This window comes from Delphinus delphis, chromosome 19, assembly GCF_949987515.2.
Source record: "Delphinus delphis chromosome 19, mDelDel1.2, whole genome shotgun sequence".
In the NCBI taxonomy this organism is placed as follows: domain Eukaryota; kingdom Metazoa; phylum Chordata; class Mammalia; order Artiodactyla; family Delphinidae; genus Delphinus; species Delphinus delphis.
Window position 1 is genome coordinate 33,056,544 of NC_082701.1, and position 16,568 is coordinate 33,073,111.

At 40.4% G+C, this 16,568-nt stretch overlaps 2 protein-coding genes across 2 annotated transcripts in view; both read right to left on the reverse strand.

Annotated features, from left to right (window-relative positions):
- The window catches only part of PCTP (phosphatidylcholine transfer protein), a 112,249-nt gene extending 97,620 nt beyond the window's left edge, over window positions 1–14,629 (reverse strand). Inside the window, exon 1 of the mRNA XM_069540061.1 lies at window positions 13,262–14,629. Within this exon, the coding sequence (XP_069396162.1) occupies window positions 13,262–13,402 (141 nt within the window). The 5' untranslated portion in view covers window positions 13,403–14,629. The remainder of the gene's footprint in view (window positions 1–13,261) is intronic.
- LOC132414796 (phosphatidylcholine transfer protein) overlaps window positions 1–16,568 on the reverse strand; it is a 161,466-nt gene that overhangs the window by 6,090 nt on the left and 138,808 nt on the right. The gene's annotated exons all lie outside the window — the stretch shown is intronic.

Genomic DNA, 16,568 nt, shown 5'->3' on the forward strand with positions numbered 1-16,568 from the left:
TCAAAGAACCAGCTTTTAGTTTTATTGATCTTTGCTTTTGTTTTCTTTTTTTTTTTCATGTATTTCTCATCTGATCTTTATGATTTCTTTGCTTCTGCTAACTTCGGGGTTTTTTGTTCTTCTTTCTCTAATTGCTTTAGGTGTAAGGTTAGGTTGTTTATTTGAGGTGTTTCTTGTTTCTTAAGGTAGGACTGTATTGCTATAAACTTCCCTCTTAGAACTGCTTTTGCTGCATCCCATAGGTTTTGGGTCATCGTGTTTCCATTGTCATTTGTTTCTAGGTATTTTTTGATTTCCTCTTTGATTTCTGCAGTGATCTCTTGGTTATTAAGTAGTGTATTGTTTAGCCTCCATGTGTTTGAATATTTTACATATTTCTTCCTGTAATTGATATTTAGTCTCATGGTGTTGTGGTCAGAAAAGGTACTTGATACGATTTCAATTTTCTTAAATTTACCAAGGCTTGATTTGTGACCCGGGATATGATCTATCATCGAGAATGTTCCATGATCACTTGAGAAGAATTTATATTCTTTTGTTTTTGGATGGAATGTCCTATAAAGATCAATTAAGCCCATCTTGTTTAATGTATCATTTAAAGCTTGTGTTTCCTTATTTATTTTCATTTTGTATGATCTGTACATTGGCGAAAGTGGGGTGTCAAAGTCCCCTACTATGATTGTGTTACTGTTGATTTCCCCTTTTATGGCTGTTAGTATTTGCCTCATGTACTGAGGCGACCCAATGGGTGCATAAATATTTACAATTGTTATATCTTCTTGGATTGATCCCTTCATCATTATGTAGTATCCTTCTTTGTCTCTTGTAATAGTCTCTGTATAAAAGTCTATTTTCTCTGATATGAGAATTGCTACTCCAGCTTTCTTTTGATTTCCACTTGCATGGAATATCTTTTTCCATCCCCTCACTTTCAGTCTGTATGTGTCCCTAGGTCTGAAGTGGGTCTCTTGTAGACAGCATATACACGGGTCTTGTTTTTGTATCCATTCAGCCAGTCTGTGTCTTTTGCTGGGAGCATTTAATCCATTTACATTTAAGGTAATTATCAATATGTATGTTCCTATTCCCATTTTCTTAATTGTTTGGGGTTTGTTATTGTAGGTCTTTTCCTTCTCTTGTGTTTATTGCCTAGAGAAGTTCCTTTAGCATTTGTTGTAAAGCTGGTTTGGTGGTTCTGAATTCTCTTAGTTTTTGCTTGTCTGTAAAGATTTTAATTTCTCTGTCAAATCTGAATGAGATCCTTGCTGGATAGAGTAATCTTGGTTGTAGGTTTTTCTCCTTCATCATTTTATGTATTTCCTGCCACTCCCTTCTGGGTTGCACAGTTTCTGCTTTAAGATCAGCTGTTAACCTTATGGGGATTCCCTTGTGAGTTATTTGTATTTCTTCCCTTGCTGCTTTTAATATTTTTTCTATGTATTTAATTTTTGATAGTTTGATTAATATGTGTCTTGGCGTGTTTCTCCTTAGATTCATCCTGTATGGGCCTCTCTGTGCTTCCTGGACTTGATTAACTATTTCCTTTCCCATCTTAGGGAAGTTTTCAATTATAATCTCTTCAAATATGTTCTCAGTCACTTTCTTTTTCTCTTCTTCTTCTGGGACCCCTATAATTCGAATGCTGGTGCATTTAATATTGTCCCAAAAGTCTCTGATACTGTCCTCAATTCTTTGCATTCGTTTTTCTTTATTCTGCTCTGCAGTAGTTATTTCCACTATTTTATCTTGCAGGTCACTTATCCATTTTTCTCCCTCAGTTATTCTGCTGTTGATCCCTTCTAGATAAATTTTAATATCATTTATTGTGTTGTTCATCACTGTTTGTTTGCTCTTTAGTTCTTCCAGGTCCCTGTTAAACATTTCTTGTATTTTCTCCATTCTATTTCCAAGATTTTGGATCATCTTTAGTATCATTTTTCTGAATTCTTTTTTACATAGACCACCTATTTCCCCTTCATTTGTCAGGTCTGGTTGGTTTTTGCCTTGCTCTTTCATCTGTTGTGTGTTTCTCTGTCTTCTCATTTTGCTTGACTTACCGTGTTTGGGGTCTCCTTTTCAGAAGCTGTGGGTTCGTAGTGCCCGTTGTTTTTCGTGTCTGTCCCCAGTGGCTAAGGTTAGTTCAGTGGGTTGTGTAGGTTTCCTGATTGAGGGGACTAGTGCCTGTGCTCTGGTGGATGAGGCTGGATCTTGTCTTTCTGGTGGGCTGGTTCACGTCTGGTGGTGTGTTTTGAGGTGTCTGTGGCCTTATTATGATTTTAGGCACCCTCTCTGGTAACAGATGGGGTTGTGCTCTTGTCTTGCTAGTTGTTTGGTATAGGGTGTCCAGCACTGTAGCTTGCTGGTCGCTGAGTGGAGCTGGGTCTTGGTGTTGAGATGGAGATCCCTGGGAGATTTTTGCCATTTGATATTATATGGAGCTGAGCTAGTGTCCTGAACTTGGCTCTCCACCTCAGAGGTACAGCCCTGATGCCTGGCTGGAGCCCCAAGAGCCTGTCATCCACACAGCTCAGAATAAAAGGGAGAAAAGAAAGAAAGAAAGAAGATGATAAAATAAAGTTATTAAAATTAAAAAAAATTAATTTTTTTAAGTAATTAAAAAAAATAAAGAAGAGAGCAGCCAAACCAAAAAACAAATCCACCAATGATAACAAGTGCTAAAAACTATACAAAAAGAAAAACAAAAACGGACAGACAGAACCCTAGGACAAATGGCAAAAGCAAAGCTCTACAGACAACATCACACACAGAAGAATACACATACACACTCACAAAAAGAGAAAAAGGGAAAAAAATATATATATGTATCATTGCTCCCAATGTTCACCTCATCAGTTTGGGATGATTTGTTGTCTATTCAGGTATTCCACAGATGCAGGGTACATCAGGTTGAATGTGGAGATTTAATTCGCTGCTCTTGAGGCTCATTGGAGAAATTTCCCTTTCTCTTCTGTGTTTGCACAGCTCCTGGGATTCAGCTTTGGATTTGGATCCGCCTCTGTGTATAGGTTGCCTGAGGGTGTCTGTTCTTCCCTCAGACAGGATGGGGTTATAGAAGCAGCTGATTCGGGGGCTCTGGCTCACTCAGGCCAGGGGGAGGGAGGGGTACAGGGTGTGGAGCAAGCCTGTGGTGACAGAGGCCAGCATGACGTTGCACCAGCCTGAGGTGCGCCGTGTGTTCTCCCGAGGAAGTTGTCCCTGGATCATGGGACCCAGGCAGTGGCGGGCTGCACAGGCTCATGGGAGGGGAGGTGTGGATAGTGACCTATGCTTGCACACAAGCTTCTTGGTGGCTGCAGCAGCAGCCTTTGCGTCTCATGCCAATATCAGGGGTCCACACTGATAGCCGCGGCTCGTGCCCATCTCTGGAGCTCATTTAAGCAGTGCTCTTAATCCCTTCTCCTTGTGCATCAGGAAACAAAGAGGCAAGAAAAAGTCTCTTGCCTCTTCGGCAGCTCCAGACTTTTTCCTGGACTCCCTCCCTGCTAGTTGTGGCACACTAGCTCCTTCAGGCTGTGTTCACGCAGACAACCCCAGTCCTAGCCCTGGGATCTCCGAAGCCGGATCCTCAGCCCCCAGCCCCCGCCAGCCCCAGGTGGGTGAGCAGACAAGCCTCGTGGGCTGATGAGTGCTGGCCGGCACTGATCCTCTGTGTGGGAATCTTCGCTTTGCCCTCCGCACCCCTGTTGCTGAAGTCTCCTCCATGGCTCCGAAGTTTCCCCCCTCTGCCCTCCACAGTCTCTGCCCGTGAAGGACCTTCCTACTGTGTGGAAAGCTTTCCTCCTTCACAGCTCCCTCCCACTGGTGCACGTCCCATCCCTATTCTTTTGTCTCTGTTTTTTCTTTTTTCTTTTGCCCTACCCAGGTACGTGGGGATTTTCTTGCCTTTTGGGGGGTCTCCGGTTTTCTGCCAGCATTCAGTAGGTGTTCTGTAGGAGTTATTCCACATGTAGATGTATTTCTGATGTATTGTGGGGAGAAAGGTGATCTCCATGTCTTACTCTTCTGCCATCTTGAAACTCCGTCCCTTTTAATGTGTTTTTAAGACACAAAAAATTTTACAGATATACATAGCTACCTTATCTTTCCTTTTAGTTTAGGAAACACACCATTCCATAGCTACCTTTGGATTTTCTGAATATACCCTAGTAAGAATAAAACTCCAGAATATTCGTTCATGTACCCATTCAAGCAGACTTTCAGGACCTATTGTGTGCATGTGTTTTGGTAAGCCCTGGTGGTGCCTGAAGAATAAGACAAAGTTCATGCCTTCCATAAGCTTTAAGACAATAAAATAGGCAATTTTTATGCTATGAAGATCTGAGTTCCTGACCTATACCATTTTTTTCCTCCCTGAAAAGCTTCTTTTAACATTTCTTCCAGAACAGGTCTGCTGCTGATGAATTCCCTCAGTTTTTATTTGTTTGAAAAAGTTTTTATTTCTTCTTCACTTTTGAAGAAGACATCTTTGGATATAGAATTCTAGGTCAGTGGTTTATCCTTTCAAAACATTTTGTATTTCACTCCACCCTATTTTTGCAGGGTGGTTTCTGATGCGATGTCTGCTGTAATTCTCATCTGTATTCCTCTGTGGTTAAAGCACTCCCCCATCCTTCCTGCTGCAGCTTCTTTCAAGATTTTCTTTTTCTCTTTGGTTTTCTGAGTTTGATTTATTTAAGATTTTTTTGGTATTTATCTTCTATACATGCTCAAGATTGGCAGATTTACTTTGAAGGGTGGTCTGGGCTAAAATGGTAAACCACATATGATTCAAACTAAAATATAGAGCCTCATCCGCCAGAGGGCAGAGAGCAGAAGCAAGGAGAACTACAATCCTGCAGCCTGTGGAACAAAAACCACATTCACAGAAAGTTAGACAAGACGAAAAGGCAGAGGGCTATGTACCAGATGAAGGAACAAGATAAAACCCCAGAAAAACAACTAAATGAAGTGGAGATAGGCAACCTTCCAGAAAAACAATTCAGAATAATGATAGTGAAGATGATCCAGGACCTCAGAAAAAGAATGGAGGCAAAGATCGAGAAGATGCAAGAAATGTTTAACAAAGACCTAGAAGAATTAAAGAACAAACAAACAAAGATGAACAATACAATAACTGAAATGAAAACTACACTAGAAGGAATCAATAGCAGAATAACTGAGGCAGAAAAATGGATAAGTGACCTGGAAGACAGAATGGTGGAATTCACTGCTGCAGAATAGAATAAAGAAAAAAGAATGAAGAGAAATGAAGACAGCCTAAGAGAACTCTGGGACAACATTACACAACAACATTCACATTATATGGGTCCCAGAAGGAGAAGAGAGAGAGAAAGGACCTGAGAAAATATTTGAAGAGATTATAGTCGAAAACTTCCCTAACATGTGAAAGGAAATAGCCACCCAAGTCCAGGAAGTGCAGCGAGTCCCATACAGGATAAACCCAAGGAGAAACACGCTGAGACACATAGTAATCAAATTGGCAACAATTAAAGACAAAGAAAAATTATTGAAAGCAGCAAGGGAAAAATGACAAATAGCATACAAGGGAACTCCCATAAGGTTAACAGCTGATTTCTCAGCAGAAACTCTACAAGCCAGAAGGGAGTGGCATAATATACTTAAAGTGATGAAAGGGAAGAGCCTACAACCAAGACTACTCTACCTGGCAAGGATCTCATGCAGATTCGATGGAGAAATCAAAAGCTTTACAGACAAGCAAAAACTAAGAGAACAAAGGTCTACAACAAAGGCTAAAGGAACTTCTCTAAGTGGGAAACACAAGAGAAGAAAAGGACCTACAAAAACAAACCCAGGGGCTTCCCTGGTGGCACAGTGGTTGAAAATCTGCCTGCTAATGCTGGGGACATGGGTATGAGCCCTGGTCTGGGAGGATCCCACATGCTGCGGAGCAACTAGGCCCGTGAGCCACAATTACTGAGCCTGCACGTCTGGAGCCTGTGCTCCACAACAAGAGAGGCCACAATAGTGAGAGGCCCATGCACAGCAATGAAGAGTGGCCCCTCCTTGTCACAACGAGAGAAAGCCCTTGCACAGAAACAAAGACCCAACATAGCAAAAATTAGTTAATTAATTAATAAAACTCCTAACCCCAACATCTTCTTTAAAACAAACAAAAAACCCAAAACAATTAAGAAAATGGTCATAGGAACATACATATTAATACTTACCTTAAACGTGAATGGATAAAATGCTCCAACCAAAAGACACAGGCTTGCTGAATGGATACAAAAACAAGACCCATCTATATGCTGTCTACAAGAGACCCACGTCAGACCTAGGGACACATAGTGAGGGGATAGAAAAAGATATTCCATGCAAATGGAAATCGAAAGAAAGCTGGAGTAGCAATTCTCATATCAGATAAAATAGGCTTTAAATAAAGAATGTTACAAGAGACAAGGAAGGACAGTATATAATGATCAAGGCCTCAATCCAAGAAGAAGATATAACAATTATAAATATATATGCACCCAACATAGGAGCACCTCAATGCATAAGGCAACTGCTAACAGCTATAAAGGAGGAAATTGACAGTAACACAGTAATAGTGGGGGACTTTAACAGCTCACTTACACCAATGGACAGATCATCCAAAATGAAAATAAATAAGGAAACAGAAGCTTTAAATGACACAATAGACCAGATAGATTTAATTGATATTTATAGGACAATCCATCAAAAATCAGCAGATTACACTTTCTTCTCAAGTGTGCACAGAACATTCTCTAGGATAGATAACATCTTGGGTCAAAAGTAAAGCCTCAGTAAATTTAAGAATGTTGAAATCATATCAAGCATCTTTTCTGACAGCAACACTATGAGATGAGAAATCAATTACAGGGGAAAAAATATAAAAAACACAAACATATGGAGGCTAAACAATATGTTACTAAATAACCAATAGATCATTGGAGAAATCAAAGAGGAAATCAAAAGATACCTAGAGACAAATAACAATGATAACACAACAATCCAAAAACTATGGGATGCAGCAAAAGCAGTTCTAAGAGGGAAGTTTATAGCTATACAAACCTACCTCTAGAAACAACAAAAATCTAATAAACAATCTAACCTTACACCTAAAGGATCTTGAGAAAGAACAAACAAAGCCCAAAGTTAGCAGAAGGAAAGAAATCATGAAGATCAGAGCAGAAATAAATGAAAAAGAAACAAAGAAAACAATAGTAAAGATCAATAAAACTAAAAGCTGGTTCTTTGAGAAGATAAACAAAATTCATAAACCATTAGCCAGACTCATCAAGAAAAAGAGGGAGAAGACTCAAATCAATAAAATTAGAAATGAAAAAGGAGAAGTTACAACTGACACCACAGAAATACAAAGCATCCTAAGAGACTACTACAAGCAACTCTATGCCAATAAAATGGACAACCTGGAAGAAATGGACAAATTCTTAGAAAGTTATAACCTTCCAAGACTGAACCAGGAAGAAATAGAAAATATGAACAGACCAATCACAAGTAATGAAGTTGAAACTCTGACTAAAAATCTTCCAACAAACAAAATTCCAGGACCAGATGGATTCACAGGTGAATTCTATCAAACATTTAGAGAAGGGCTAACATCCATCCTTCTCAAACTCTTCCAAAAAATTGCAGAGGAAGAAACACTCCCAAACTCATTCTATGAGGCCACCATCACTCTGATACCAAAGCCAGAAAAGGATATTACAAAAAAATAAAATTACAGACCAATATCACTGATGAATATACATGCAAAAATCCTTAACAAAATACTAGCCAACAGAATCCAACAACATATTAAAAGGGTCATACAACATGACGAAGTGGTATTTATCCCAGGGATGTAAGGATTCTTCAGTATATGCAAATCAATCAATGTGATACACCATATTAAAAAATTGAATAAAAACCATATGATCATCTCAATAGATGCAGAAAAAGCTTTTGACAAAATGCAGCACCCATTTATGATAAAAACTCTCCAGAAAGTGGGCATAGAGCAATCCTACCTCAACATAATAAAGGCCATATATGACAAACCCACAGCAAACATCATTCTCAATGGTGAAAAACTGAAAGCATTTCCTCTAAGATCAGGAACAAGACAAGGATGTCCACTCTCACTACTATTATTCAACATAGTTTTGGAAGTCCTAGCCACGGCAATCAGAGAAGAAAAAGAAATAAAAGGAATACAAATCAGAAAAGAAGAAGTAAAACTGTCACTGTTTGCAGATGACATGATACTATACATAGAGAATCCTAAAGATGCCACCAGAAAACTACTAGAGCTAATCAATTAATTTGGTAAAGTTTCAGGATAGAAATTTAATGCACAGAAATCTCTTGCATTACTATACACTAATGATGAAAAATCTGAAAGAGAAATTAAGGAAACACTCCAATTTACCATTGCAACAAAAAGAATAAAATACCTAGGAATAAATCTACCTAGGAAGAAAAAAGACCTGTATGCAGAAAACTATAAGACACTGATGAAAGAAATTAAAGATGATACCAACAGATGGAGAGATATACCATGTTCTTGGATTGGAAGAATCAATATTGTGAAAATGACTATACTACCCCAAGCAATCTACAAATTCAATGCAACCCCTATCAAATTACCAATGGCATTTTTCAAAGAACTAGACAAAAAATTTTTACAATTTGTATGGAAACACAAAACACCCTGAATAGCCAAAGCAATCTTGAGAAAGAAAAATGGAGCTGGGGGAATCAGACTCCCTGACTTCAGACTATATTACAAAGCTACAGTAATCAAGAGAGTATGGTACTGGCACAAAAACAGAAATATAAATCAATGGAACAGGATAGAAAGCCTAGAGATAAACCCATGCACCTATGGACACCTAGTCTATGACAAAGGGGGCAAGAATATACAATGGAGAAAAGACAGCCTCTTCAATAAGTGGTGCTGGGAAAACTGGACAACTACATATAAAAGAATGAAATTAGAACATTCTTTAACACCATACACAAAAATAAACTCAAAATGGATTAAATACCTAAATGTAAGGCCAGGCACTATAAAACTCTTAGAGGAAAACATAGGCAGAACACTCTATGTTTTTTGTTTTTTGTTTTTTTTCTCAGTACGCGGGCCTCTCACTGCTGTTGTGGCCTCTCCCATTGTGGAGCACAGGCTCCGGATGCGCAAGCTCAGCAGCCATGGCGCATGGGCCCAGCTGCTCTGCGGCATGTGGGATCTTCCCAGACCGGGGCATGTGGGATCTTCCCAGACCCTTGTCTCCTGCATTGGCAGGCAGATTCTCAACCACTGTGCCACCAGAGAAGCCCAGGCAGAACACTCTTTGACATAAATCACAGCAAGATCCTTTTTGACCCACCTCCTAGAGTAATGAAAATAAAAACAAAATTAAACAAATGGGACCTAATTAAACTTATAAGCTTTTGCAGAGCAAAGGAAACCATAAACAAGACAAAAAGACAACCTTCAGAATTGGAGACTATATTTGCAAATGAAGCAACTGACAAAGGATTAATCTCCAAAATATACAAACAGCTCATGCAGCTCATAACAACAAGAACAAAACAACCCAGTTAAAAAATGGGCAGAAGACCTAAATAGACATTTCTCCAAAGAAGACATACAGATGGCCAACAAACACATGAAAAGATGCTCAACATCACTAATTATTAGAGAAATGTAAATCAAAACTACAGTGAGGTATCACCTCACACGGGTCAGAATGGCCATCATCAAAAAAATCTACAAACAATAAATGCTAGAGGGGGTGTGGATAAAAGGGAACCCTCATGCACTGTTGCTGGGAATGTAAATTGATATAGCTACTATGGAGAACAGTATGGAGGTTCCTTAGAAAACTAAAAATAGAACTACCATATGACCCAGCAATCCCATTACTGGGCATATACCCAGAGAACACTACAGTTCAGAAAGACACATGCACCCCAATGTTCATTGCAACACTACTTACAATCTAGGGCATGGAAGCATCCTAACAGTCCATCAGCCGAGGAATGGATAAAGAAGATGTGGTCATATATAGAATGAAATATTACTCAGCCATAAAAAGGAAAGAAATCGGTCATTTGTAGAGACGTGGATGGACCTAGAGAGTGTCACACAGAGTGAAGTAAGTCAGAAAGAGAAAAACAAATATCATATATTAACACATATATGTGAAATCTAGAAAAACTGTATAGATGATCTTATCTGCAAAGCAGAAGTAGAGACACAGATGTAGAGAACAAATGTATGGGTACCAATGGGGAAGGGGGTGGGTGGAAGGAATTGGGAGATTGGGATTGACATATATATACTCTTGATACTATGTATAAAAGAGATAACTAACAAGAACCTACTGTATAACACAGGGAGCTCTACTCGATGTTCTGTGGTGACCTAAATGGGAAGGAAATCCAAGAATAGGGGACATATGTATACGTATAGCTGATTCACTTTGCTGTACAGTAGAAACTAACACAACATTGTAAAGTAACTGTACTCCAATAAAAGTTAATTAAAAATAATAAAATTCTGTGATTTAATAGAAAAAGAGAAAGGGAAAAAGTATCAAAATGTGTATATCAAAAGTAGCCATTTGTCCAAGAACAAGATTCAGAAATATTTGGTTCTACTAAAATGAAGCCACAATCTTTTTTATTGTAAAATAAAATTTATTTGTTACATTGCAAACTCTTTCAAGTGCCTCTACACTTATTTCAGTCTTTTCAAAACATGTGATAGTAAGGAAAAGATTGCAATGAAAAACCTGACCTGGAGATTGCCAGAGGGGCCAGGCTTTTCTGGTCTGACCTCCAGTCAGGGACCTGGAGACCCAAGGCCACATGCACATGCGTAGGTAAAATGAGCAGGGAAGTGGGTGGAAGAGAAAGAAGAGGTGCATAATGGCAACAACATACATGGTGGATGAAATCATACTGGTCCATAAGATAGAAAAGGGCAAAGGGCTTTAAGGGAGATAAGTGCAGGTCTAGGCAGTGTGGGACAAGCTGAATTCACTTTTGATGCAGAGTGGTATTCAGATGACAAGATTTATTAACTAGAGATGAGAGGAAATTTTCTTCAAGGAGAAAAAGGATGGGAGTCAACCTGGAAAGAAGATGAGGCTCTAGCAAAATGAGTCTGGCAGCAAATAATGCTCAATATGCTAGAATCCAGTAAAGGTTCCAGGAAAGGGCTTGTACCCTGACCCAGCAGGGCCTCTTGACATTTAATACAGATGGAGATCAAAGTGGGCAGTCCTAGCTCGTCCTAGCTACTGAGGCTCAAGGTCAACACCTATGGTAATCGTCTGGCCTCCAACTTATGGACGTTCTCTCTGAAGACTTGTAGCTTATATCAAAGTACCATGACTGCCCTCATGCCCAGAACAGGTGGAAATAAGACATATCTTATAATAAGGTTGGTAGCAATATGAACTATTCTGAATACCACTCACATCCTCCCCAAAGGAGGAAGGTGGGCCCTGCTACATAACAATACACAATGGAAATAATATACAAAACAAAGCCAGTCACTTGGTCTCAGCTCAGGCAGTGGACGTTGTGGATAAAAGGCACAAAAGCAAAAGAGCAAAAAGCCTGTGGGGGGGAAGTGGGGGGAGCGATTGGTGTGACTGGAAGACAGGAGGGGTATGGATGAGTCATGGGAGGTAAAGCTGGACCAGCCTAGTTCCGCATGCATAGCCCACATGCCAGCACCTGCTCTCTTTCAGAGTCAATGCAGGAACGTATTTGTGGCACAGGTCTGGACCTAGACAGCTGAGTTCCAATCCCAGTTTGAGTCTTCAGCAATCAACTTAACCTTCCTACATACCCATTTCCAAAATGGTAAAAAGGTGATAATCATAGTACCTTACATATGCACACATAGGACTTTACAACATGATACACAGTACCTTACAATATAGGGCTGATGTGAGGATTGAGTAACTCAGTGTGTGCAAAGCACTTAGACCGTGCCCGGAGCCTAAGAAAGCATGCAATGCATGTTAGCTATTACAGTAGCTATTATTATTATTAATTCTGCAATCAACAGTGCCACTGGAAGGGGCGTGATAAGATCACAACCTTTCAGGTTCTTGACTGGGCTGTAAACGTATAGGATGGAAGGGATCAGAGAGGTGGAAGGCCAAGAAGCTAGTTAAGAAGTCACAGTAATTCTAGGTGAGAGGTGCCACCCAACGTGGCAAAGGGAAAGGGGAAAAAAAGGAAGGTAAACAGGCCAGACATCAGATACATCTGAGCATAAAATGACACTTGGCAAATGCCTGGGCATGGCTGATGCGGAAAACGAATGGCCAGAAGATAATGGTCAGAAAATATGTCTCTTTCTGCACCAGGGTAGCTGCTGGTGGACAGTTGGAAATTAATTCTGCCTGTTCTTTACTGAGTTTCGTGTTCATCCTGCTGTACCCAGTGACCCTGGTACTCACAGACGTTCAGAGCTTCTCTCTTCTCTAACACTCTAATCTTCTGATCCTCTGCCAGGAAACCTCAACTTCACTTACCTTGTCTAAAGGTGACTTTTAAGCTACTTGCCATGCAGCTACCCGCACACAGAGCAACTGATGACTGGCCATCATTCCACCTGGCTCCAAAAGCCTCCAGGCAGGCCCCCAACTCCATTCCTCCTACCCTTTTAATCTTTCTCCCGGGAGGCTTCAGACAAGTTATTAAGTCCAATTTACAAGGAAGTGGGGAGCATCCAAACGGAGCAAGTCAGTAAAATGACTAGAGATGACAGTAGGTCCCTTCTCAGCAACACTCCTGTCCCCACACGTATCACCCTGCACATCCACTCTCTGAAAAGTCCAGTCTTTTTTCTACCTGTATTCAATCCTAAAATACTTCCCACCACACAGACACCACTGGCATCCACCCGGGAGCGGGGCTCCACGTCCCTTGCCGGCAAGTGCATGGAGCTAAGAATTAGCAGACCCCACCTTTTAACTCTATCAGTAAGTTGTAACAAACGACTTGCCCTGTCGGGCCTCAGACCTGAGCCTAAATTCTGATGACCTCTCCACTCCCTGAGACCCGAAAAGGGTAAAGCCAGCTGGAGGCACCTCCAGCTCTCACTCCTCCGAGCTCCAGAAGACCCGCGGGATCCGGACCGGGCTGCAGCCCTACCCTCCCCGCGGGCAGGGCCCCTTCCCCTCCCGCACGCTGCTGCCTCACGCGGTTTTAGCCCACCAACCACTACTTGGTTCAGCTGCCAATAGATGCTGACGCCCCTGCTCCTCACCAGCAGCTCCCAGCGGGCCCCGCCTACCCCGGGCGACTGGAGCTCCGCGCAGAGATTCCTGAACTGCTCCTCGGAGAAGCAGCAGGCAGCAGAGGCCATCCTTCATTTGCCACAGCAACTGTGCCTGCAGGGGAGTCCGGGGACAGGCTTGGTGTGTGTTAGAGATGTGGGCGAGAGGGTGATCCGGCGTGATTGGCAGAAACACAAAGAGAGACAGGGTAGAAGGCGGGACTTAGCGGGGAGAAGGAGCTAGTGTGAGGAGGCAGCGAGGGGTGGGTCTAGAGAAGTGGACTGGGCTGAGCAAGAGATGAGTGAGGACGGAAAAGAAGTAAAACCAGAGGAACACGGGGCTTGATCTGGGGAAAGATGGAGGTGCTAGAAATGGGGAGGCTTCTAGAAAGAAGGGAAAAGGAAGACACCAATGTCATCTCAAAAGCATCTTTTCCCCAACACCATTCTCTCCAAACCCGCTTGCATGTCTCTCCTTTACCTTCTCTGAGGAAGGTTAGGGAAGGTCTCTGAGTGGTTTGGAAGAAGTGGGAGGCGAGATGCTTGAAAATCTCAAGGGTCAGATGCTAAAACAGTATTCCGTTCTTTCTATTATGCACTTTAAAACGCTATTCTGAGAAGAGGTCCGTGGGATTCCCCAGAAGGCCAAAGGGGTCCGTGGCACAAAAAGGATTAAGAAATCTAATCTATAATTGTAATTTGCCACCTGGAGGGTGAAAGATGATCTAAGAAGGTATCATGGTATCCATCCAGGATTTCTGCAGCTTGCATAATTTAGATCTTTTCCACCTCAAACATTTTTCTTTCCTTCAAGTCCCTTGGCTGTTACTATATTTCTTACCAACAGATTGTACTTAGGTTTGAGTAAAATAGACAGTTTAAACATTAATCAGTGTAACATCACATGGTGCCAGTAAACTCTGGCAACCCATGTTTTCAAACACGTAAAATGGTATAAGGATTGTGCAGAGCTTTAAAACTGAGGAGGTGACTACAGAAAATAAACATAGAAAGTGTTTGCACAGTGCCTATCAAAGTAAATGCTCATTAAAATGTCCACGTGTTTTACATTTCTATACTGAAATGTTTCTCCTTCTGTACTTGAAAGAAAGCCTTGAAGTTGATGGCAAACTCTGCATTTACGCCAGTTTCCAAGAAGAGAAAATGATCAGACTTGGCAGCATAGATAAGTTACTGCTGTATTCAATTCAAGGCTGGTTCTGTTCTGTTTTATGAGGATGGGAGGACGGATGGGGTAGTTCACTACACTAAATGCACCAGGGATTAGAGACTACAGTTTTATAATGCCTTTTAGCTTCTCTCTTATTTATAAAAATGTATTTAAAATTCAATTGCTTAAAAAAACAATTTGATCAAAAACCATCGGCTATGAAGTATTTTCAAATATTGTAAAGGAATCCCATTTTAAAGGTGAGCTTTGATAAAGCTGCACCTTTATCACTTATAGCAGTTGATTAATGAAGACAAGCATGAGAGTATAAATGGCATTATGAAAGATATGATATAAGGCAGGAAGTTTATATTGTATTTATTACACGTGTTTAAAAGTATGCTAAACTCAGAAGGTAAATGTGTGTATATTTAGGTATGTTGAGATTCACAACCATGTTTATTTTATTACAGCTAATGAAGGAAAGAATCATATTAGGAAATAATTTTTATTTTGTGGCAAAGTCTGGAAAAGGGCTTGAAAGGGGTCTAGAAAGACCTGTTCTTCAGGACTTGTCTATTATAATAGGCCAGCCTATTTCCTTTGTGAAAAACTCTCTAGAGGAACTTGCAGAATATGGCAAGTGGTGAATAGAGGAATAATATATTTGGAGCTTCCTAAAATTCCAATAGACAAAAGTTCTATGGGCTTGGGTTGGAGTTCTAATACTCAAACATGGACTAAAGATTTGGTGCTGGGCCATAGCTGGTGGGAAGCTGGACCAGGGACTTCTTCAAGGAGCCTGGATCCCCTAAAAGCTGCCCCTTCCATTCCAATGAAACCAGAAAATCCCCAGCTTGTAGACCATGGAGCCCTCAAGGAAACTCATGCTTTTCCCGAAGCCTTAGGTAGAAAGAAACAAAAAGGCAACTGGAAGAAACCACACCCCAAGCCTATGCCAGAGATGGAATTTAAATTTACATTACGTGCAACTGAATGGGAGACATAAGGAGATAAATTAACACAAAGGACCATTGAAACGCCTGGGACCCTGCGAGAATCAAAACCAGTGACACTTTCACAACTAGGACACGTGCAATTATCCAAGAGAAAACAAGACCCACAAGTAGGTGCATGTACAAAAAAGTGAGTTACAGAGACCTGAGGGAACAACTCTCCATGTCAGAGAGTTAGCAGATGTGCAAACAGGACCATCAGAACCAAAGAATTACAGATAACAGACCAATATGAGAGTAATTATTCAACATGTATTTGTGATAATATAAGAGGTAAAAGAAGGTCTAGAAAAGAGAAAACCAAGAAAAAGATAAATGAATTTGAAAAAGAACCAAAAGAACAAAACCACCTTGTACAAGTGAAAACTGTAAGTCACTAAAATTAGAAAGTTGAAAGAGGAGGTAAAAGAGTTGTCCTGCCACAGTTCAAGAAGGAAATAAGAAGGTGGCTATGAGGAAATTCTTCAGAGGTATAAAGAAATGGAAAACGTGAAGGACTAATTAAGAGACATGAAGGATACACTGAAAAGGTAAAACATTTCTGACTGGAGTTCCAAAGAAGAGAACAGAGAGGTTAGGAGGCAAGGTGGATGGGTAGGAGGGAATAGACAAATGCACATATGGAAACAAAGTGGAACTAAAATTCTAAACAGCAAAAAACAAAAACAGCGGAGGGCAAAGTTACAGTTTTGTGTAGAAGGTAGTTAAGATATATTGATTAATTTAGTCTCTTGTGCATGTTAAAATTTAATGGAATGAATTCTCAAAATGCAGTAATAAAACAAACAAACCAATTAAAATGCGCAAAAGATTTAAACAGAAATTTCACCAAAGAATATATACTGGTGGTAAATAAAAACATGAAAGATACTCAGTATCCTTACCCATTAAGGTAACATAAATTAAAATCACAGTGGGATATGATATGCTCTGAAATTAGTAAAAATTAAATTGATTGACCAAAGTAAGTCTTGGCAAGGATGTGGAGGAAATAGAGCTCTCATGCACTGCTGGTCGGAATGCAAGTGGTAGAAATACTTTGGGAAACTTTGACGAGTTCTTAAAAAGT